This window comes from Thamnophis sirtalis, unplaced genomic scaffold, assembly GCF_051295495.1.
Source record: "Thamnophis sirtalis isolate CommonGarterSnake01/CBP01778 unplaced genomic scaffold, rThaSir2_p1.2 scaffold_2, whole genome shotgun sequence".
Lineage (NCBI taxonomy): Eukaryota > Metazoa > Chordata > Lepidosauria > Squamata > Natricidae > Thamnophis > Thamnophis sirtalis.
The window spans coordinates 42,302,792-42,327,462 of NW_028261382.1; the positions used below are offsets into that span (position 1 = coordinate 42,302,792).

The window sequence follows — 24,671 nt, forward strand, 5'->3', positions numbered from 1 at the left end:
GGAAGGGAGGGGTCACCTTCTTCTTCACCAGTTGGAATCCTGCCTGCCATGTCATCTCTCTGCAGTGGCTGCCTGCAGAAAAGCAACCAGCAGCCCCCCACCCCACCCCCAAATCTGGTTAAAATTATTTGAGCCGGTCCCTTCCCATGGTGGGGTGCGGTGGGGGGGGGTGTCTTTCCTGCTTTTCGAGCTGGGCAACCTAGTGGTCACAAATCCCAGATCTGGGTTTTCGAATGCTAGTTTTCCTCCCTCCCCCATGTGCTCAGCAGCCCCCTCCCCAGGCTAAAAGCAGAGCTGAACCCCAATATTAAAGCGAGGAACTGAGATTTGAGAGAGAGAGAGAGGGAGGGAGGGAGGGAGGGAGGGGGAGAGGGAGGAGGGAGAGGGAGAGGGAGAGGGAGAGGGAGAGGGAGAGGGAGGGAGGGAGGGAGGGAGAGAGAGAGAGAGAGAGAGAGAGAGAGAGAGAGAGAGAGAGAGAGAGAGAGAGAGAGAGAGAGAGAGAGAGAGAGAGAAACCTATCCATCAAATATTTAGTACCGTAGCATTAAATCCAATGTAGGAAGGTTCTCTGAGCTTGTTCAGAGGGCCTTTCTAGAGGGTGGAATTAAAATTTAAAGTTGGGGGGGGGTGTTTTCCATAGTTGTGTGGCCATTGCATCATTGGCTGGAGCAAGATTTAGTCTGTGGAAGCTGATATTCTTGGATACAAGCAAAGGCATACTCACACAACCGTCAGCGATTCGGATTTGATTCTAATATTCTGGTCTGTTGAGGGTTGAAAATGTTATTTTATCTTCCTTTCTGCTCTGCCAACCACCAAGGGATCTGGAAGGACTTGTTTTTCTAACCGTTTATGGTGATTTTGCTGGAACCTTGGGGTAGGGGCAGTGTTTAGCCAACCCCCCCCAATAAAAAGGGAATTCGGTTTATACCTCTGTGGAATACCTGCAGGGGAGAAATATCGAAACAGAAGGAAAACAACATCAGAGGGTTTTTTTCCCCCACTCCCTGTTTGCAAAGGAAGCAGATTTGCAAAGTAGCTACTATCCGATGTGGCCAAACGCCAGAGCGGAGCGAGAATGGATCTCAAAATTATTATTATTGTTGTTGTTATTATTATTTTTAGTGTGCAAAGGGTTTTGGTAATAATTGCAGATAATGTTTTCCCTTCTCGATTGTTGGTTTTGAGATGGATGGATGGATGGATGGATGGATGGATGATGGATGGGAAAGGAAGGAAGGAAGGAAGGAAGGAAGGAAGGAAGGAAGGAAGGAAGGAAGGAAGGAAGGAAGGAAGGAAGGAAGATGTAATGGAGATGATTAGATAGCTAGATGATAGATGATAGATAGATGGATGGATGAATGGATGATGGATGGGAAAGGAAGGAAGATATAATGGAGATCATTAAATAGATAGATGAGATAGATAGATAGATAGATGGATGGATGGATGGATGGATGGATGGATGGATGGATGGATGGATGGATGGAAAAGAAAGGAAGGAAGGAAGGAAGGAAGGTAGGAAGGAAGGAAGGAAGGAAGGAAAGAAGTTATAATGGAGATGATTAGATATATGATAGATACATAGATGGATAGATGGATGGATGGATGGATGGATAGATGGATGGATGGATGGATGGATAAGGAAGGAAGATATAATGGATGATAAATAGATAGATAGATACTTTAAATATATTTATATGCCACCCAATCCTGTAGGACGATAGATAGATAGATAGATAGATAGATAGATAGATAGATAGATAGATAGATAGATAGATAGATAGATAGATAGATAGATATGGAAGGATAGATAGAGACAGACAGACAGACAGACAGACAGACAGACAGAGATAGGAAGGGAGGGAGGAAGGAAAGAGAAGGGAAGGGAATGGAAGAGAAGATAGACAGATAGATAGAAGGATGTAGAAAGAGAGAGAGAAATAGATAAACAGAGATAGGAGGGAAGGAGGGAAGGGAAGGATAGAAAAAGAAAGGAAAGGGGGAAGGAAGGGGAGAAGAAGGGAAGGAAAGGAAGGGAAGGATAGATATCTGTAGACAGGGAGGGAGCTGTGGGGGGGGGCTGGAGAGGGGAGGGGTCTGCCACCCGGCATCCTTGTTGCCAAGAGAACCCCGGTTTCTCTCCTTGAATCGGTGAAGGTTGAACAAGACACGGCAAAGAACAGCCTGTCCCCCCACCCCCACCCCAATCTGCGCACTTGAAACAGACAAAGCAGGCTCCGTCTTAGCGGGCTTGTAAATCTCCTTTAGCGTCGATCCGTTAGCTTTGGGCGAGGAGCAGATCCTCCCCAGCCAAGAGCAGTCTACCTGGAGGATGGGCGCTCAGGGCTCTCCAAAGAGGGGGGGGGACGACTCTGTGCAATGCTTCTGCAGGCGGTTATCCTCCTGGTGTTTGTGATGCATTGGGGGCGGGGGTGGGGGGTGGGGAATAGAGCTTTGGAAAGGAAACGGTGAACGAGCCGAGTGTGGAAATAGCTTGGAAAATGTGTGTGTGTGTGTGTGTGTGTGTGTGTGTGTGTATGTTGTATTTGTGCTGATAAATAAATAAAGGGAGACTAGTATAGATCTATTTCAAGCTATTTAGCTCTCATCAGCTAGCCATACCCTTACTGGGATTCGAACCTGGGCTGTATTAAGAGCCAAGGTGGCGCAGTGGTTAAGTGCAGCACTGCAGGCTGACTGCTAGATCAGCAGTTCAGCGGTTCAAATCTCACCGGCTCAGGTTGACTCAGCCTTCCATCCTTCCGAGGTGGGTAAAATGAGGACCCGGATTGTTGTTGGGGGCAATATGCTGACTCTCTGTAAACCGCTTAGAGAGGCCTGAAAGGCCTATGAAGCGGTATATAAAAATCTGCTATTGCTATAAAATTGCTATTGTATTACACGTTAGGCAGATGTGTTAACCACTAGGCCACACATGCCTAACATGTAATACAGCCCAGGTTCGAATCCCAGTAAGGGTATGGCTAGCTGATGAGGGCTAAATAGCTTGAAATAGATCTATACTAGTCTCCCTTTATTTATTTATCAGCACAAATACAACCCAAATGTAACAAAAAGGCAACATTAAAAATATTGGGTTTCTGTCTGGATGGTCTCTTGTGACGAGCCGATGGACAGAGAATGGAAGCAGTGAGCTTCCTCCTATATATATATATAGGATATATATATATATATATTCATCAGCCTGAGATATATATATATCTCAGGCTGATGAATAATAGAAGAGGAACCGCTTAGCACACTGGCTCTGCCCAACACACCGATTGCATCTGCCGATATTTTAGTTGCAAATGGGTGTTGGGGAGGGGTTGTGTTAATGGAATGAGCTCATGGGAGGGAGGGAGGGAGGGAGGGAGGGAGGAGGGAAGGAAGGAAGAAGAGAGGAATTGGTAAGGAAAGAAAGGAGAGGAACTGAGAAAGAAGGAAGGAAGGAAGGAAGGAAGGAAGAAAGAAAGAAGAGGGGAATTGCTAAGGAAGGAAAGGAGAGGCACTGAGAAGGAAGGAAGGAAGAAAGAAAGAAGAGAGGAATTGGTAAGGAAGGAAAGGAGAGGAACTGAGAAGGAAGGAAGAAAGGAAGGAAGGAAGGAAGGAAGGAAGGAAGGAAGGAAGAAAGAAGAGATGAATTGCTAAGGAAGGAAAGGAGAGGAACTGAGAAGGAAGGAAGAAGAGAGAAATTGGTAAGGAAGGAAAGGAGAGGAACAGAGAAGGAAAGAAGGAAGGAAGGAAGGAAGGAAGAAGAGGGGAATTGCTAAGGAAGGAAAGGAGAGAACTGAGAAGGAAGGAAGGAAGGAAAGAAGAAGAAGAGAGGAATTGGTAAGGAAGGAAAGGAGAGGAACTGAGAAGGAAAGAAGGAAAGAAGAAGAGAGGAATTGGTGAGGAAGGAAAGAAAAGGAGAGGAACTGGGAAGGAAGGAAGGAACGAAGGAACAGAGATAGATACTGATGGAGATGAGCTGGAAGGAAGGAACAGATACAGATGGAGATGAAAGGCAGGATGGTAGATACATGGAGATGGAAGGAAGGATAGAAGGAAGGAAAGAATAGATGAACAGATGAAAAAGGAAGGAAGGGAGGGAGGGAGGGATAGCATCCTGAGACTTGACGTCCACCTACCTTAAAGTTGTTGAGGCTGAGATAGCGAGAGGGGGGGAAGTAGACCAAGCAGTGATGTCCATTCTCCCCACCTGTTTTTCCTACCTTTCTCTTCTCCCATCTTCCTTTCCAGAGACAACAGACGGGCTCTTGCTTTCCACGCCTCTTCCTCTCTCTACCTGCCCAGGAGCCATGCAGTCTCCCAAAAAAAGCTTGATCTGCAACTTAAACCACGTCCACCTGCAACACATCTCCTTGGGCCTCCACCTCTCCAGGCGCCCAGAACTTCAAGAGGAGGAGGAGGCCAACACCTTGGGCCCGTCCAAGGAGCAAGTGGATTGCCACCAATGCGAGGAACATGGCGGTCACCTGATCCCCAGCCTGGTGGACGCCAACTCCAACAACCCATTGTTGACTTGCCGGTGTTGTGAGGCTCACCCGGTATCATCTGAGGTCAAGCAGGGCCTCCAGTCTCCATCTTCCTTGGCCAACTGCCCAACGGTCAACCATGAAGAAGAAGTGGAGGAAGAAGAAGAGGAGGACGAGGACGAGGAGGCATCTCCTTCAGACCCAACTTCTTCATCCATCAGCAGCTGCTCGGACCTCAGCTTGGATGAGTCTCCTGTCTCGGTCTACTGCAAGCCCTTCCCTGCTGAAGAGGCCCGGAGTCCAGAAAGCCAACCGAATATTGTCCCCTTGGAGGACACGCAAAACGTTCTGGTCCACCCCCAAGAGAGAGGTCCAAACCTTAATGTCCCCCGAGTTGGACATCCTGAGGTCCATATCTGGGATAGTCCAGACAGTTTGTACAGCAGCAGCTCACCAGAATCTTCCTTTGACAGCTCTCCTCCTTGTCCGGAAGTCCTAGTTGGATCATCTCAGGTTGGGTCCATCAAAGTTCCTCCTCTTGTTCCGCCCCCTGTCCGCCCCTGCAGGGCACCTCCCGCAGTGCCGGTGGTGCCCCCTCGTGGGGCGGAAGTAGATTCCAACTGCAACACGCTCCCTGCTCGCGAGGTCAAGTCCAACAGCGTCGCCTTGGTCCAAGTGGACATCAACTCCAACCGAGCCCCGCCGGCGAGGTCTCGTTTTGGAGGCGTGCCTCCTCCGATCCCCCCTCGGACCAAGAGGGGTCTTCAGGGGTTGAGAAGAAGCGAAGAGGGGAAGCTCACTCCAGAAGTGGTCCCTCCTGAAGCTGTGGAGCACCCGTTCCACCGTGGCGAGCCACAAGGAGAAACATCTAAGAAGGTCATCACCTCCTTCCATGAGTTGGCTCAGAAGAGGAAGAAGATGGCGTCCGCGCCGCCCGTTCTCCACACCAAGAAGGACCAAAGTGATTGGCTGATCATCTTTTCTCCCGACACAGAGATGCCTCCGTCTCACGAACTCTCCTGGGGAGCCGGACAGGAGACCACCAAGCCGCCCACTTGTCCGCCCAAGGAGCCTTCTCCTCCTCCTCCCCTCGGTGTCCAACGAGGGATCATCACCTTCAAGGACCTCCGTCATCGGAAGCAGAGCAGCCAACTGGCCACCAAGGCGGGCAACCCGAGCCATCACCGGGGGCATCCTGGTCAAGGAGTCCCCGACGGTCGCGCCGGGCAAGAGATGAGTGACTCGGAACCGGGGGCCAATGGACACTTGTGGGGGGCGAAGGAAATCCCACCCCGGATGAAGAGGTCCCGTCCGGGGCTACAGCCGATTGTGGAAGGAGGTTCTGACGATGGAGAAGATATAGGAGTCAAGCCGAAACAGCTTGGGAGACCCTTGGAGACTCAACCTCAGGAGAGGTGGGATCTTGACGTCTGCGGGAAGGCAGAGGTGGCGGACAGGAAGGTCCCTAAGGGTAAGATGCTGCTCCTTTTCTTGATTGACAGACCGTCGCTCAATAGATGAAATGATTAGGATCAGGAGGTTGCGAGTTGGATCCTAGTTAGAGGCACGATGAGAATAATTCTGCTGAACAAAACTCCTCATTGGCAACAAGAAAGGCAATGGGCCAGTAAAACACTCTGCTAGATTCATTCAGTTGCCCAGACTACACCCTGCAAAGGATTATGACATCGTTAAACGAGGATGATAATAAGCAAGGATTCTGATCTCAATAGACACAGCTCTAGGCAGGTAGTCCGCGACTTACGACCACAATCGAGACCAAACTTTCCATTGCAAAACCAGACCACTGTTAAGAGGAGTTTTGCTTCATTTTACGACCTTGCTTGCCACAGTTATTGAAGGGAATCCCTGCAGTTCTTAAATCAGTCACACGCTGGTTCGGTGAATGGGGCTTCCCGCGGACTTTACTTGCAACAGTCGTGAGTGTGAAAAACAGTTGCAAGTCGCTTTTTTCCCCAGTGCCGCTGTAACTTCGGTCACTAAGTAAACTGTCGTTAAGTCGAGGACTCCCTGTAAACAGAAGGAGATTTGAACGGCCACCTGAAAGGCATCCTTGCACCGCAGGAGGCTTAGAATACAAGAAGCGGAGCAAATTTTCCCTTTCTCACATCAGCACACAGCCATTTAACATCCGCGATAAGGATAATAAGGTTTCTAGTCCCTAAACTCTAATCCTGTCCAATCTCATTTTATCAACACTAATCAGTGTGCCGAGGTGGCGCAGTGGTTAAATGCAGCACTGCAGGCTACTTCAGCTGACTGCAGTTCGGCTGTTCAAATCTCACCGGCTCAGGGTTGACTCAGCCTTCCATCCTTCCGAGGTGGGTAAAATGAGGACCCGGATTGTTGTTGGGGGCAATATACTGACTCTGTAAACCGCTTAGAGAGGGCTGAAAGCCCTATGAAGCGGTATATAAGTCTAACTGCTATTGCTATTGCTATTGCTATCAATAAGAGTAGGGATCAATAGTAAGTAAATAATAAAATCAATAGTAGGGACGCGGCGGCTCAGTGGCGAAGACCCTGAGCTTGTCATTTAGAAAGGTTGGCGGTTCGAATCCCCAGCGCCGCCTAACGGAGGGAGCTCCCCGTGACTTGTCCCAGCTTCTGCCAACCTAGCCGTTCCAAAGCAGGTAAAAAATGCAAGTAGAAAATAGGAGCCACCTTTGGTGGGAAGGGAGCAGCGTTCGATGCGGCTTCGGCGTTGAGTCATGCTGGCCACATGACCCCGGAGACGTCTTCGGACAGCGCTGGCTCTTTGGCTTTGAAACGGGGATGAGCACCGCCCCCTAGAGTCGGGAACGACTAGCACACATGTGCGAAGGGAACCGTTCCCTTTAATCAATAATAAGGCAATAATTATAACGCTACGAAGGCTTAGATAAGGCAGGATCAAAATGTCCCCATCCAGCCTGGTTAACCACTTTGCAATTATATTAGTAAGACAATAATTATAATTCGTAATATAATTAAAAAAACAGGAAGCTTCCCGAGGATTTTTGCTTCCTCGTTTTGTTTTCTTTCCTGAATGCTCCTCCCATCCTCCCTGCGAGTCGATTAAATTTTTGGTTGCTTCTCCCGGAACCACTTTCTCTTTCGTTCCGAACGCTTCCACCTTCACCTTTCGAGCAAACAATTGGGAATGTTTGCAAACTTGCTTCCTGCTTTTGTTTAAAGAGCCAGAGGTGGTGGTGGGGGTGTTGGCCGAAGGGACGAGAGGTCACCCCCCACTTCAAAAAAAAAAAAAAGGTAATCTGAATTTAGCTTCCTTCGTCAGCAGAAAGGAAGGAGGGTAACTGAGATTTACGATCGGGGTTTAATTGTGGCTCGGCTCTTGGGGTTTCCTAGTGTGGTGTGACGATGCGGGGGGGGGGGAAGCAGAGTGCAGCCTCCTGTTTTGGCATGGGAGGGGCTGTTTTTAACCTCTATATTCCTGCAGGGATCCTCCCCCCTCTCAATTTCTGCCTTGTAGGCTTTGAGCTGCAGAGAGTAACAAGGAAGCTGTCACCCAGCCAAGGATGAAGGAGATTATAGCAGGGGTGAAATGCTACTAGTTCGGAACGGTTCGTCTGAACCGATCAGCTAGTAAAAAATGCTACAGGTTCACCCGAACCGGTAGCGAAATAAATGATCAGACGATCAGCTGTGACGCGTGATTTAGATCCAGCTAATCTAAATCGTGTGGCACTACGGATTCCCTCTCCCCCCCCGCCTTGCTGTTCGCCTACCTTTGCAGGCGCCCATCAGCCCAGATGTCATCACGTGCGTTTCTGACGCTCTGTGCATGCGCGGGAGATCCTGCGCATGCGGAGAGGTGGCAGGTGTGACCACATTGCTACCGAACCATTAGCAAAGGTAAGTGGATTTCGCCCCTGGATTGGAGTCCAAATTCCAGGCTTCCAAATAGGGAGGGTGAAGTTTTGTGGGTGGGTGGGCTGTGCCTCCCCCCACCCAATGATATGTCTGTTTTATTGTGGTGTCCAGAATTAACGTTTTTTTTTCTCGTCATATTCTCTCTTCCTTCCCTCTCTCGTCTCTGCAACCTGCACCCTGCTTTCGGATCCCTTTCCTGCTTCTATTCCCCCTCCCTTTTTATTTCTCTCTGCGCCATCCTCGTGTTCTCCTACTGGCTCCCCAATATTTCTTTCTGCCACCCCAAAACTCTCCATCCGTCTGGTTCTTGTCTAAACCCCCCCCCCCGGCTGCTATTTTTCGGGACTCTGACTTGGCGTCTTCTGCGTTTCTCGTCCTTCGTTCCCGCCGCCTGCAGCTCACCAGATCCTCCCTCGGCCGCGGGGTCTCCTCGTCCCTTTCCCCCCAGCAAGAGGGCAGGCTGCTGGACCCTCTTCTCCCCTTTCCCACCCTCCCAGCTTTGAGAATGCGGCTCAGCTGCCCCCTGACCCATCCGTGGCAGCCTTTTGCTCAAGGCTGAAGACTCTCTCGTGCGAAGACGTTTGCTTATTGGCAACCCGGCAGGGACCGCTTTTCGACGCAGTGTCTCCAGACCTCCCCGTCCGTCTCTCGCCCATCGGGGCGTATTCCCCACCAGCTCGAAGCCTGCTCCCCTTCCTCAGCAGCCCTGATCTGGCTGTCCTGTTCTCCCTTTCTTCCCCTCCAGCAAATCCTTCCCCGTCTTAGCTTTCCCCACCCACCAGGTGCCCGAGCTGTCATTTGGAGCCCGAGACCCCCTGGGAAAGCAGGGTGGAAAGGGTCCCTGGGGGAAAGCTATGAGCGCCAAGGAGTCGGGAGCCCCTCGCCAACGTAAGCCACTCCCCCTCTTCCTCGATGGCGCTTTGCGATCGGTGCTGCCTTTTTGAGGGGGGGGAGGAGGTGGAAAGAAGGACCCAAAAAGCAGAGGAGGCTTAGCGCAAGAGGAGGGAGGTGGTCTCAGCGAGAAAGAGCCTTCCCTGATTTAATAAATTGACGCCGGAAAAACTCACCAAGGTGAACGCACCACCCTTTGGAGTTTCTTCCCGTAGTGCAATATTTAAATCAGCGTTTTCCCACAACTTGAAGATGTGTGGACTCCAATTCCCAGAATTTCCCCCACCCACCCCCGCCAGCATAGCCAGAGCCGAGGTGGCACAGTGGTTAAATGCAGCACTGCAGGCTACTTCAGCTGACTGCAGTTCTGCAGTTTGGCTGTTCAAATCTCACCGGCTCAGGGTTGACTCAGCCTTCCATCCTTCCGAGGTGGATAAAATGAGGACCCGGATTGTTGGGGGCAATATGCTGACTCTGTAAACGCTTAGAGAGGGCTGAAAGCCCTATGAAGCGGTATATAAGTCTAACTGCTAGTTTGGTTTGGTTTATTGAATTTATATGCCACCCTTCTCCCAAGGACTCAGGGCGGCGTACAACATTAAAAAAACAACAACACATATTACAAAAGTTAAAAAGAATTAAATGGAATATCCCAAACAAACCCCAATTCGGATTAACATAACATGACAATAGAATTCTGGGAGTTGAAGTCCACTTGTCTTTAAGTTGCCAAGCTTGGGAAAACTATGATTTTTTTTAAAAAAATCAAGTCTGGCCTTGCATTGCAAACTGACATTTTTGGGGGCTAGTCACCTGGAATTCACCCAGATCACCCTACCACAGGGGTCTCCAAACTTCCTGGCTGGCTGGGGAATTCTGGGAGTTGAAGTCCATAAGCCTTAAAGTTCCCAAGTTTGGAGACTCCTGCCCGAGATTAGCAGACGCACCTCGAATCTAACCCAACACTAGCTTTTTCTACGGGTCTGGCAAAGTTTTAAACGAGCACCAGGAAGAAAAGTGGGGGGAAACCCCACATCCTGGGATGAAGAAAAGTGGGGGGGGAGGAGGTTAAATAATGAAATAATTCATAAATTATGCCCACAGGGGAGCAAGTTCAGCCTATGATGGCACGCTAATTCTTACGTTCTCCCCTTTTCTCTCTCTCTCTCTCTCTCTCTCTCTCTCTTTTTCTTCTGTTTTACTAGTTCGGCATTCTCAGTCCTTCGCTGGGGTCTCACTCCAAGGATGCCCAGCGAGGGCAGGAGACGCCGTCTCTATGCAGCTTCGACAACAGAAAAAAGGTAAGATAGTAGGTAGGTCGGTAGATTGGAAGGGTGGAAAGAGATGATAGATGGATGGATAGATAGAAAGAAAGAGAAGGAAGGGAGGGAGGGAGGGAGAGAAGGAAGGAAGGAGGAAGATGATAGGTGGGTAGGTAAGTAGGTAGGTAGATTAGATAGATAGATAGATAGATAGATAGATAGATAGATAGATAGATAGATAGATAGGAAGGATAGATAGATGATAGATAGGTAGGTAGGTAGGTAGGTAGGTAGGTAGGTAGGTAGATAGATAGATAGATAGATAGATAGATAGATAGATAGATAGATAGGAAGGATAGATAGATAGATAGATAGATAGATAGATAGATAGATAGATAGATAGATAGATAGATAGATAGATAGATAGGAAGGATAGATAGATGATAGATAGATAGATAGATAGATAGATAGGAAGGATAGATAGATAGATAGATAGATAGATAGATAGATAGGTAGGTAGGTAGGTAGGTAGGTAGGTAGGTAGGTAGGTAGGTAGGTAGGTAGGTAGATAGATAGGACAGAAAGACACAGATAGATAGATACACAGGTAGGTAGGTAGGGAAGGAAGGAAGGGAGATGGTATGTAGGTAGGTTGGTAGATAGAAAGAAAAGGAAGGAAGAAAGGAGGGAGGGAGGGAAGGAAGAAAGGAGGAAGATGATAGGTGGGTAGGTAAGTAGGTAGGTAGATATAGATAGATAGATAGATAGATAGATAGATAGATAGATAGATAGAGATAGATAGATAGATAGATAGATAGATAGATAGATAGATAGATAGATTAGATAGATAGATAGATAGATAGATAGATAGATAGATAGACAGACAGACAGACATAGATACACAGGTAGATACATACACAGGTAGATACATAGGTAGGTAGGTGAAGGAAGGAAAGGAGATGATACGTAGGTAGGTAGATAGATAGATAGAAAGAAAGAAAAGGAAGGAAGGAAGGAAGGAAGGAAAGGAGATGATAGGTGGATAGATAGATAGATAGATAGATAGATAGATAGATAGATAGATAGATAGATAGATAGATAGATAGATATGGAAGGAAAGAAGGTAGAAAGGAAGGAAGATATCATGGGTAGAGAGACAAAGATAGAGGGAGAGAGAGATGGATAGAAGGGGAGAGAGGGAAAGAAAGAAAGAAAGAAAGAAAGAAAGAAAGAAAGAAGAAAAGTAATAATTCTATATGTTAGTTAAAGCACGTAACCTTTAAATGGGCAAAAGGTGCCTCTGTGAGCAACAGTTTTTGAAGCCAAATACCGCAGATGGGTTAACTTCACAGAATGCACCCATATAATGTGGGGGCCCAGGACTCCCCCGGGATTGAGATTCTTTCCCCCAACACCTTCCTCCCCACCTTTCCTTCTAGCGCTGCTGGTGGCCGTCAGTGCTTCCGTGGACAAAATCGTGGCTCATTTCAGCACCGCCAGGAACCTCGTCCAAAAGGTCAGTTCGGCGCCTCGGCCTTTCCCCCCCTCCCCGTTGGCCGCACAACCACCCTGCGAAGCAGGCCAAGCCAAACAAATGCCATTCTCAGGGTGGTGCAATTCAGCTCCACAATCGCAGGCGGGGTCCTTGACTTACGGCCGCCACTGAGCCCAACAATTTTCTGCTGCTAAGCGAGACAGCTGAGTCATCCTTTTTTGGGCACATTTTACGACTTTTCTGGTCACCGTTGTTAAGCGGATCCCTGCGGAGAGGGGGGGGAGTTAGGTGAGCCACGCGGTCGTTAAGCAAATCTGCCTTCCCCGTTGCTCGTCGCAAAAGGCGATCGCGTCACACACACAAACACACACACACACACACAGGGGGGCGCTGCGGCCGTCATAAATATGAGCCGCTTCCCAAGCTGCGATGGTCGTAAGTGTGGAAAAACACCCCTAAGTCACTCTTTTCCCCGTGCCGCTGTAAATTCGAACGGTCACTAAATGGAGCGTTGTGAGTCAAAGGATTCGCAGTACGCACAACCGTAGGCGGAATCTGATTGGGGCCCAAGATTCGGAGACGTCCGAATTGTGCGTATTACAGCACAACATTTCGCAGTTCGGTTGTTCGCAGTTCTGCTTGGCCGGAAGCCAAAAATAAGGATTATTTTCCTCCTTGGTTAAAAAAAAGTTGTCTGGGCAGGAACTGTGTGTTAATTAAGATACGCTAATTGGGATAATTAGCCAAGGGAGGGTGAGTTTTCTCCTGCTGGGACGGTCCGTTCTCTCCTGCGCAGGCTCAGCTGGGGGACAGCCAGCTCACCCCCGAAGTGGGCTACCTGATCCTCAATTCGCTCTGCCCCGCCTTGCGCGCCCTGGTGAGTGACGGCCTGAAGCCCTTTCAGAAGGACGTCATCACGGGACACCGGCCCAGTTCTCCGTGGAGTGTCATCGAAGCTTCGGCTAGGCCAGGTAGGGGGTGATGGGGAAGTTAGAGAAACAGGAGTATTTATGACCACAGACCTTATCTATCTTGGAAAGCTGCCATGTCAATATTTTCCCAGATGAGGTTGCTGTGCAAGGAAAGATTCTGGGCACAGAGTCTCTGAGATTCACGGACAGATCTTCACACTCCTGAAAGGAATCGAACGAATGAATGAACGAACGAATTGTTTCCTGTAAAAGCCCACTCCCCTTTCTCTCCTCTTTTATTTCCTCTGGAAGTGTTTCGTGTGGAACGTGGTCTGTGTTTGTGTGTGTGAGTGAGAGGGGGGGGGAGAGAGATGGACGGAGAGGATGGGAGGGAAAGAGAAGGAGAAAGAGAGGCGAGGGAGAGAGAAGGAGAGAGAGAGAGGAGGAGTGAGGGAAGGAGAAAGAGAGAGTCATGAACCAATGAAGCGAACTAATTGTCTCTCCTGCAAACTCCACTCCCCTGTTGCTCCTCTTTTATTCCCTCTGGGAGGGGCCATTCAACCGTCCACCTGTGGCCTTCCTCCCAAGTCGACCCCAGTTCTTTAGCTGTTCCCTTCATCTGGCAGCTCTGCGCATGCGCACACTGGGAACAGGCTCCAGCTGTTCTTCTGCCTCACTGATGTCTGACTCCGAAGGCAGCTGATAACTGTCAGACGGCCTCAACCCCCTCTCTGCCTCCGACACGGAGCCCTCCTCCGAGCCCTCCCCCAGACTCCAGGACTGGCCCAGGTTCCTCCCCAACCCTCCTCACTGTCCGAATCTGGCGTGCCACAACAGACAGGGGGCTGGAGCGAAGATGGGACTCACCCCATTGCGTGGGGCTCGAACCTGGATTGTCAGCTTTCCAGTCGACAAACCCAGAAGCTTGACAGGGGTAGTTTTAATTCTGGTGCTGCTTCTTTTAAAAAAAGTTAAGACTCTGGGAAAAAATTTTCCCATGGTTTTGGTGCCACACTAGAGTTTGTTGGGGTTGACGTTAAGACCCTCATTCACAACCAAGGATACCCTTTCCGGCTGAGATTTAATGGAAGATAATGAGGGGCGCGGTGGCTCAGGGGCGAAGACGCTGAGCTTTTTGATCAGAAAGGTCGGCAGTTCAGCGGTTCGAATCCCAAGCGCCGCGTAACGGAGTGAGCTCCCGTGACTTGTCCCAGCTTCTGCCAACCTAGCAGTTCGAAAGCACGTAAAAAATGCAAGTAGAAGAATAGGAGCCACCTTTGGTGGGAAGGGAACAGCGTTCCGTGCGCCTTTGGCGTTGAATCATGCCGGCCACATGACCACGGAGACGTCTTCGGACAGCGCTGGCTCTTCGGCTTTGAAACGGAGATGAGCGGCGCCCCCTAGAGTCGGGAACGACTAGCACGTCGGTTCGAGGGGAACCTTTACCTTTTAATGAAGGCGTTGCAAAGATTATATGATCTGGTTTTTCTCCCTAGATCCTCACACCAGATCCTTTACCGCGTATACTGGCGGGTGTCCCGGCTGGCCCCACTCCGGAGTAACCACCAACGTTTCCATGCTTTCATCCTGGGACTTCTGAAGTGAGTCGGGTGCAGGACGGGAGAATAGAGCAGAGGGGAAAGATTTAATTATTATTTTTTTTAGAAAGAACAGGGTTTCGTTTCCAAAGCTGTCACCGGATGCCAATTTGGGGGGGGGGGAAAGTCCCTCTTGCGCGTTAAAAAAAAGGGAGGGATTTTGCCCCAAATCTATTGTCAGCGTTCCAAATAACATCCAAAATTAAATCAGATTCCAAGGCAAAGTATTGCTCAAAGTTCCAATTTGTTAAGAGAGACATGTTGGCACATCTGGAAAAAACCCAAATCTGAAAGCTTCCCGGTTTCCCCCCACCCAGTTGAAAGTTCAAGATCTGCCCCCCACACCCACAAGTCCATCACATGGTCCAATTTCCACTGCCACGCTGGCATTTCCACCCATCCAGTTCCGGTCAGGTGCAGAAGTGCAGAGAGACAAAGGATGACCTTGAATGCTAGAAAGGAATTTTATGTTGACAACATCACATTCTACTCCTTACTATTCCCCTCTCCCAATTCCCCATGAATGAAACAGCATAGTAAAATAAGAGAGAGTGTGGCGGGCCAAAGATCCAGAAAGGAATAGGACTGCAGGCCTGACAGGCGGCCTCTCCTCAAAAGCGATACGGTTCCTGAAATCTATTGTAAACGGGAATGCATATTTAATTAGACACGTATTAACCGCAGCTAGAATTCTATTTGCACAAAACTGGAAGAGTGAAGAGATCCGATTCGCTAAAACAAAATGGTAAAAATCAGGCACGATGCGCTGAACGGGCAGCTGATTTTAGGGATGGGAATTCTGGTCCCCAATTGTTCAATGCTCCCTCTTATGTCTCTTCCTTAGTTTGAAGCAAGTGGAGGAATGGTTCGCGCAGCTGCAAAGGAACTCAGGTAGGTCGGATTGGGGGGGGGGGGGCGGTGCATCTTTTTCCAGAAAGGGGGGTGCTTAGCTGGACATGGCCTTAAAGGAGATTTTAAGAAGAGACTGGATTGGCATTTGTCTGAATAGTATAGGTAGGGTCCCTTGCTTCCTTCCAACTCGGTTATTCTGCTATTCTTCTTTTCCTTCCTTCCTTTCCTTCCTTCCTTCTTTCTTCCTTCCTTCTTTCCTTCCTTCTCCATCACTGGGAGTTTTCAAGAAGAGATTGGACGACCATTTGTCTGTAATGGGATAGGGTCTCCTATTTGAGCAGAGGTTGGACTAGAAGATCTCCAAGGTCCCTGCCAACTCTTTTATTCTTCCTTCCTTCCATCCTTTCGCCCTTCCTTCTTTCTCTAAAATTTCCCCTTTTCTCTCCTTTTTCTTTCCTTCATTTCTTCTTTCTTTTTCTAAATTTCTTTTCTTTCTTTCCTTCCTTCCTTCCTTCCTTCCTTCCTTCCTTCCTTCCTTCCTTCCTTCCTTCCTTCCTTCCTGTTGTATTAGAAGACCTCCAAGTCCCTTCCAGCTCTAATATTCTATTATCCTGCCTTCCTGCCTTCCTTCCTTCTCTAAATTTCCCTTTTTCTCTCTTTTTTCTTTCCTTCGTTTCTTCTTTCTCCTAAATTTCTTTTTCCTTCTTTCCTTCTTTCCTTCCTTCCTGTTGTATTAGAAGACCTCCAAGGTCCCTTCCAGCTCTAATATTCTATTATCCTGCCTTCCTGCCTTCCTTCCTTCTCTAAATTTCCCTTTTTCTCTCTTTTTTTCTTTCCTTCGTTTCTTCTTTCTTTTTCTAAATTTCTTTTCTTTCTTTCCTTCCTTCCTTCCTTCCTTCCTTCCTTCCTTCCTTCCTTCCTTCCTTCCTTCCTTCCTTCCTTCCTTCCTTCCTTCCTGTTGTATTAGAAGACCTCCAAGGTCCCTTCCAGCTCTAATATTCTATTATCCTGCCTTCCTGCCTTCCTTCCTTCTCTAAATTTCCCTTTTCTCTCTTTTTTCTTTCCTTCGTTTCTTCTTTCTCTAAATTTCTTTCCTTCTTTCCTTCTTTCCTTCCTTCCTGTTGTATTAGAAGACTTCAAGGTCCCTTCCAGCTCTAATATTCTATTATCCTGCCTTCCTGCCTTCCTTCCTTCTCTAAATTTCCCTTTTTCTCTCTTTTTTCTTTCCTTCGTTTCTTCTTTCTCTAAATTTCTTTTCCTTCTTTCCTTCTTTCCTTCCTTCCTGATGTATTAGAAGACCTCCAAGGTCCCTTCAAGCTCTAATATTCTATTCATCCTTCTGCCTGCCTTCCTTCTCTAAATTTTCTTTTTTTTTCTTTCCTTCGTTTCTTCTTTCTCTAAATTTCTTTTCCTTCTTTCCTTCTTTCCTTCCTTCCTGATGTATTAGAAGACCTCCAAGGTCCCTTCCAGATCTAATATTCTATTATCCATCCTTCCGCCTGCCTTCCTTCTCTAAATTTTCTTTTCTTTTTCTTTCCTTCGTTTCTTCCTTCTTTCTCTAAATTTCTTTCCTTCCTTCCTTCCTTCCTTCCTTCCTTCCTTCCTTCCTTCCTTCCTTCCTTCCTTCCTTCCTTCCTTCCTTCCTTCCTTTTGTATTAAGAAGACCTCCAGGTCCCTTCCAGCTCTAATATTCTATTATCCATCCTTCCGCCTGCCTTCCTTCTCTAAAATTTCTTTTCTTTTTTCTTTCCTTCATTTCTTCCTTCTTTCTCTAAATTTCTTTTCCTTGTTTCCTTGTTTCCTTGTTTCCTTGTTTCCTTGTTTCCTTCCTTCCTTCCTTCCTTCCTTCCTTCCTTCCTTCCTTCCTTCCTTCCTTCCTTCCTTCCTTCCTTCCTTCCTTCCCAAGGTTGAGACACAATGGACTAGCACCTTGGCTCCAACTCAAACACCTGCTTGCTCTCTTCTCCCCTTTTCCTTTCTCCCTGCCCCGAACCGTCTCATGATCTCATTTAAGATGCTCTTCTTCTCCGCTGGCGTTTCTGACCCAGTTTTTTTTTTTGCCCTTTTTATTCCCCCCCGCCCCAAACACAGAGCTGATCTCCTCCCTCTACCTGCCCACCGCCTTCCTCCTCCTCAGCCAGCGGTTCTGCCACCGTTGGCCGAAGAGCTGCTTCTCCTCCTGCAACCCCTCTCCGTCCTCACCTTCCAACTGGACTTGCTCTTCGAACACCGCCATCTCCCCGTCAGCGTCCGGCCGACGGTCCAGCGAAGCACCCCGTCTCCCAAACCCGGGGCCGGCCACTGGAGAGCCCCCGTTTGACCCCGCCGGATTCCTCCGAAGCTCCGCTTTCTTTCGCCGCTTGGGAAGAGGGATCTTGGCTCCATCCAGCCCCTTCCAGGAATGGCTTCTCCCCCAGAGACTTCTGGGATGGGAAGAGCGGCTGGCCAGCGCCCTACGCGGGAATGGGAGCCCAGCCTGGGCCCGAGAGGAGACCCCAACCTCCCCGCCTCCGAGCAAGTGGACCAAGCTATGGGTGGCCGTGAAGGAGAGCCGGGCTGCAGCCGGAGACACCGTTGACAATGCCGAAGAACGCCCAAATTTGGGGGAAAGGACTCCGAGGTCGAAAACCATCACTGGACGGCAAGGAGGAAGGCTCGGCGGCAGCGAGCCTTCCCAAGCCGGCAATGGATCTCCCTGAGGCAGGAGAAGTCTATCTGGAAGGCGAGGAGGAGAAATCGGAGGCGGGAAATGGGAAGGAAAGGGTGGCTGGGATGGCTGTTTGGAGCCAATTCACCTGGGACTTTAAATGAGGTGGATTCAAGTCTAGTCCCGCTCCAGGTAGGTGGTGGCGGGGCTGTTCTGAGCTAGGTTTCCCCCAAAAGGGATGAGGCAGATTCCTGCTCCCGACAAAAACCCCTTTTATGAAACGAATGCGAATTCCTCTCCTTCGCCTTCAGCCAAGGCCTGGCAAACAGTCTTTCAAAGGCGTATTTATGACCACAGCTTATCTAGCTTGGAAAGCTGCCATGGAAATATTTTCCCAGGGTTCACCGACAAAAGCGCGCCAACGAAACCATGGTGAGAAAACCGCGAGTTCGAAATCGCACCGGTGAATGAGCGCAGAAGCGCGCCGACAACAGTGCGCCGACAACAGTGCGCCGACAACAGCGCACCGACAACAGCGCGCCAACAAAAGCGCGCTCTAAACCTAACCCTAAACCTAACCCTTATCCTAACCCTTACCCTAACCCTTACCTTAACCCTAATCACACTTCTGTCGGTGCTCTTTTGTCAGCGCGCCTTTGTGGGCGTGCTATCGACGTCGCGGTTTTATCGCCCCGGTTTTGTCGGTGCGCTGTCCGTCGGGCGCGCATTTGTCGGTTCACGTTTTCCCAATTTGGTGCTATGCAAAGAAAGACTCTGCAGTGGTGGGATTCAAATAATTTACCAACCAGTTTTCTCTGCCCTAATGGCCAGCTGGTAGGCGGGGCTCGGTGGTCATGTGATCATGTGGGCGTGGCCAAGTCAATGTCACTCAGTCGATGGGCGCTTCGCCTTAGCCGTTGCAATGTCATAAGGGTTAACCGGAGAGGCGGTTTCTGTAAGCAGGTCAATAAAGATGAGGCTAGAAACAACACCAGAATGTTTCCTTCCTGCCTTCCTTACAGGATTAGCCCTGTAAAGTGGGAAAAAACAAAAGGAGATTTCTTCCAACAACCGGTTGTCCGAACTGCTTAGAAAGTTACCAACCGGTTCTCCCGAATAGGTGCGAACCGGCTGAATCCCACCACTGGACTCTGGGCACAGAGTCTCTGAGATTCACGGACAGATCTACACACTCCTGAAACGATCTAACGACCGAATTGTTTCCTGCAAAAGGCCCTTCCCCTTTCGCTCCTCTTGTATGTCCTCTGGGAGGGGCCATTCACCGTCCACCTGTGGCTTTACTCCCAAGTCAACCCTGATTTCTGAGCTGTTCTTTTCTTCTGGCAGCTCACACTGGAACAGGCTCCACCTGTTCCTCTGCCTCACTGCTGTCTAGCTCCGAAGGCAGCTGAGGAACTGCCAGAGAGAGCCTCGTCCGAGCCTCCCCCAGCTTCCAGGACTGGCCCATCTTCCTCCCCAACCTCCTCACTGTCCGAATCTGCTGCCAGCTCCGTTGGCCGGCGCCGGGCAACAACAGCACCCTACATTTCGACTCAGATAAGCTTCTGAGGACACGGTGGCCCCAGTGGCTAAGACGCTGAACTTGTTGATCAGAAGGTCGGCAGTTGGGCGGTTCGAATCCCTCGCACCGCATCACGGAGCGAGCTCCCCCGTTCCTTGTCTCAGCTTCTGCCAATCTAGCCGTTCGGAAGCACGTAAAAAATGCAAGTAGAAAAATAGGAACCACCTTTGGTGGGAAGGAAACAGCGTTCCGTGAGCTCCGGTGATGAGTCATGCCGGCCACATGATCCCGGAGACGTCTTCGGACAGCGCTGGCTCTTCGGCTTTGAAACGGAGATGAGCGGCGCCCCCTAGAGTCGGGAACGACTGGCACACATGTGCGAGGGGAAGCTTTACCTTAAGCTCCGAGGCATAAGGGGGTGAAGCGTGGGGCTGGCAAAAAGGAGTTTGGCTTTGAAAAGTGACACCGGAAGGGTTGGCTGCCCTGTCTGGAGGTGGCCTCGCCAAGGACTAGAAACTTTCTCTGTCCAAATGGGGGAATTTTGAAATTGGATCCGTGGGGCAATTTCTGAAAGGAATTAATAACTCATATTAGCAATTAATAACGAGCCTTCCTTCCTTCCATGTCCCTGTCTCCAGCAGGCGCCCCTCGAGATGGCTTTGCCCGACCGTTAACACGCTGGGCCTCGCGAGGAAGGGGGCACCGACCCAGAAATCCTGGCAGGAGGCGGAAGGGGAACAGAATCCCCCAGGCCCATTACATTCCTGCAAGTAAGTTGGGTTTAGATGATTGGAAATAAAAACTCCAGAGCCCCAGAGTGCCAGCCGGTCGGCCAGGCCCTTTCTCGAAGCACACCCTTACGTTATTTTCACCCATCTGAGATTCATTCTGAGTTCTAGTCCTGCCTTAGGCATGGAAGCTAGTTGGGTGAATGGGGCCCATCCCCAGGAGACAGTGATTCTAGTTGCACTTTAATCATGGAAGCCCGTTGGGTGACTGGAACAATCACCAGGAGACGGGAGTTCTGAGTCCTGCCTTAGGCCTGAAAGCCACTGGGTGACCAATAACCAGGAGACGGGGAGTTTCTAGTTCCGTTTCATCACGAAAGGTGCTGGGTGAGTTTGGGCCAGTCCTTCCCTCCTTCTCAACCGTCTCTTCTCCTCTCCTCCTCTTCTCTTTTCTCTTCCTCTCCGCTCCCCTCCCATCTCTTCTCCTTCCTCTCTTTTCCTCTCCTGTCCTCTCTTCTCTTTTTTCTTCTGTCTTCTCCTCTTTTCCTCTTCTCTCGTCTCTTCTCTTTTCTCTTCTCCCTCTCCTCTCTCATCTCTCTCTCCTTGTCTCTTTTCTCTTCTCTCCTCGTCTCTTCTCTTTTTTTCCTCTTCTCTCTTCTCTTCTCTTTTCTCTTCTCTCCTCTCCTCTCCCCTCCCTCTCTTCTCCTTTCTCTCTTTTCCTCTCCTCTCCTCTCTTTTCTCTTCTCCTCTCTCCTCTCTCGTCTCTCCTCTCCTTGTCTCTTCTCGTCTCTTTTTCTCTTCTCTTCTTTCCTCGTCTCTTCTCTCTTTTCCTCTTCTCTCCTCTCTTCTCTCTTCCTTCTCCTCTCCCCGTCTCTTCTCCTTTCCTCTCTTTTCCTCTTCTCTCCTCTCGTCTTTTTTCTCTTCTCCTCTCTCCTCTCTCGTCTCTCCTCTCGTCTCTTCTCGTCTCTTTTCTCTTCTCTTCTTTCCTCGTCTCTTCTCTTCTCTCTTCTCTCTTTTCCTCTTCTCTCCTCTCTTTTCTCTTCTCCTCTCTCCTCTCTCGTCTCTCCTCTCCTTGTCTCTTTCTCGTCTCTTTTCTCTTCTCTTCTTTCCTCGTCTCTTCTCTTCTCTCTTCTCTCTTTTCCTCTTCTCTCCCTCTCTTCTCTCTTCCTCCCCTCTCCCGTCTCTTCTCCCTTCCTCTCTTTTCCTCTTCTCTCCTCTCATCTCTTCTCTTTTCTCTATCACCTCTCCTCTCTCCGTCTCTCCTCTCCTTGTCTCTTCTCGTCTCTTTTCTCTTCTCTTCTTTCCTCGTCTCTTCTCTCTTCTCCTCTTCTCTCATCTATTCCCTCTTCTCTCTTCTCCTCTCTTTCCCCTTCTCCTCTTCTCTTTTCTCTTCTCCTCCCCTCCCGTCTCTTCTCCTCTATCCTCTCTTCTCCTCTTTTCTCTTCTCCTCTGCCTTCCCGTCTCTTCTCTCTCTCTCTCTCTCTCTCTTCATCTCTTCTCTTTTCTCTTCTTTTCTCATCTTTTCTCTTTCCTCTTCTCCCCTTTCCTCCTTCCTTTCTCTTCTGTTCTCTTCTTTTCTCTTCTCCAGAGCTGTGCGGGCGCTCTGTGACCACGCAGGTGATGCCGCTGGACACCTGGCCTTTTGCAAAGGGGACATCCTCCAAGTGATGGAGACAGTGGATGAAGATTGGCTGAAATGCCTCTCCGGAGACCGGCTAGGCCTCGTCCCCGTGGGTTACACCTCCCTGATCGTGTGAACGGCGCTCCAAGCCAGCCGGAAGGAAGGAAGGAAGGAAGGAAGGAAGGAAGGAAGGAAGGAAGGAAGGAAGGAACCCCATGGATGGAGGATCGAACTGACCCCCTGCCCCCAAACTGATTTTTTAAAAAAACACACACCCCTAAAAGCAAATGACTTAAAAGTATCACGGAGGAAGCTTCCCTAGCCCATCACTCGTTTCACACCGACGTCTGAATTTCCCCTCTGAAATTGTGAGCTCTGTTTTCTCAAAATCTGGGGACTTTTGAACTGGCCCATCCTCCCCCATCGGAAGCTGGCCGGGGATGATGGGGTATCCCAGGAAACCTGGAGTGTGGCATATGGGTGGGGGGAAGAGCTGGAAGTCTGGAAATGTCTGATTTTGATTTGTTCGTCACTCGTGTCCGCCGCACAGCCTCCCGAACGGCAGCATTTCCCGTAATGTGTATATTGCATATATCTGTGTACATATAAAGAAATGGATATATACATAATATATAGATATATATACATACATATATGATTTAATATTTTCGGTTGGTCCGACCTCTGCTGCTTCTAAAGCCGGAGGGAAATGTCCATTTCATATTTATTAATCAGAATCTTGGCTTATAATGGATGCTTCTCATCTGATTATTCTGATTATTCTCATTATGGATAGTGATAATAATCAGAATAATCAGATGAGAAGTTTATCCATTGGAAGCCAATGGAAGCCAATGGAAGCCAATGGATGATGATTATGGATAACAATAATAATCAGATGAGAAGTTTATCCATTGGAAGCCAATGGATGCTTTTCATCTGATTATTCTGATTATTATTATTATAGATAACAATAATAATCAGAATAATCAGATGAGAAGTTTATCCATTGGAAGCCAATGGATGCTTATCATCTGATTATTCTGATTATATTATTATTATTATTATGGATAACATAATAATCAGATGAGAAGTTTATCCATTGGAAGCCAATGGATGCTTCTCATCTGATTATTCTGATTATTCTGATTATTCTGATTATTCTGATTATTATTATGGATAACAATAATAATCAGATGAGAAGTTTATCCATTGGAAGCCAATGGATGCTTCTCATCTGATTATTATTTTAAAATTCTCCTGACCTTCAAATAACAAAACACAAAGCGTCTAGGTAGTCCTCAACTTACAACATCTCACTTAGTGACCGCTGGCAGTTGCAACGGTGCTGAAAAATCGTGACTTAACAAATCTTTTTTCCATACCTACGACCGTTGCAGCACACACACCCCGATCAAAATTGGATGGCTTGGTAACGGAGTCATGTTTATGACGGCTGTGGTGTCCCCTTTTGCGACCTCCGACAATGGAGGCAGGCGGAATCGCTTAACGACCGTGTGAGTGACTTCCGGAGGGCAGTGGGAAGAGAGGTTGTAAAATGGAATGGGGCGAAACTCAAGGAAACGGATGTCTTCCCTCGGCCACGGAAACTTTTCGGGCTGAATTGTGATTGTTAAAATCGAGGAATTTGTCTGTCTTGCAAGAGTTTAACCGGAAGGGAAGTCTCTAAGGAGCCTAATATTTTATTTATTATTATTTTTATTATTTGCCACCGCACGCTCTGTGGATTCATTCCTTCTAGAATCAGCCCTCTTATTGCTTTCTGGAAGGCCACTTGTACACTGGAGAGGGAAATAAAAGATATTGTTCAGACAATCTATTGGTGAGCCAATTTACACCCCTCCCAAGGTGCATCTGGATTGCTTCCTGATTCGTAGGCCTGCCTAAAGATGGTGGATGTGGGGTGGGGGGAGGAACAAGCTGGCTTTGCACACTTAGGAAGCAGCGGTGGCCCATTGGGAGAATTTTGAATTAATTTGTCCTTTTTCCCCGTTGGGATGTTTTTGAGAAATTAAGTCTTAATTCAGATTGTGATCTCAGAGATGTAATCCCTGGCTCCCTCTGGTGGCGCAAGGTGAAAACAACACCTTTAAAAAATAATGCAGAAGTTTCGAAAGTCTCAAATTTTGGTCACTTGGAAGGATTTTGACTCCCAGAATTCCCCAGCTGGCTTGCTTGAAGATGGGTGGGGTTCAGTTCCCAGAATCCCCAAGTTGGAATCTTTAAGATGGGTGGACTTCAACTCCCAGACTCCCCCAGCCAGCCTGCTTTAAGGATGGACTTCAACTCCCAGAATCCCCCAGTCTGCATGCTTTAAGATGGGTGACTTCAACTCCCAGAATCCCCCAGTCTGCGTGCTTTAAGATGGGTGGACTTCAACTCCCAGAATCCCCCAGTCTGCATGCTTTAAGATGGGTGGACTTCAACTCCCAGACTCCCCCAGCCAGCCTGCTTTAAAAATCAACTTCAATACCCAGAATTCCCGTTACCCCAGTGCTTTAATATGGGTGGATGTCAACTCTCAGAATTCCCCAGCTGGCATACTTTACAACTATCCTGACTTACGACCAAATTGTGGGCAGGAAGTGAACTCCCCATGTAGCAACCGTTAAGATGTGTGGACTCCAACTCCCAGAATCCCCCCAGCTGAATCCAGTTCAACGCCGCCCTTCCCCAACCCCCAGGCCCAATCACCCGTCATCCCTTAAGATTTAGGATAACCCTAATTAAATTTAAATTACAGCT

General features: G+C 48.7%; 1 protein-coding gene across 1 annotated transcript; it reads left to right on the forward strand.

Moving 5' to 3' along the window:
• The first annotated feature begins 4,237 nt into the window (after window positions 1–4,237).
• Window positions 4,238–17,840, forward strand: LOC148048687 (AP-4 complex accessory subunit RUSC1-like). Its single transcript, XM_087705145.1, is given in 11 exon segments — window positions 4,238–5,955; window positions 8,776–9,102; window positions 9,105–9,266; window positions 10,475–10,570; window positions 11,971–12,047; window positions 12,823–12,997; window positions 14,434–14,457; window positions 14,460–14,538; window positions 15,380–15,426; window positions 17,479–17,544; window positions 17,547–17,840. Coding segments are annotated over 11 exon segments (2,862 nt in total). The 5' UTR covers window positions 4,238–4,307; the 3' UTR covers window positions 17,708–17,840.
• Window positions 17,841–24,671: the final 6,831 nt, after the last annotated feature.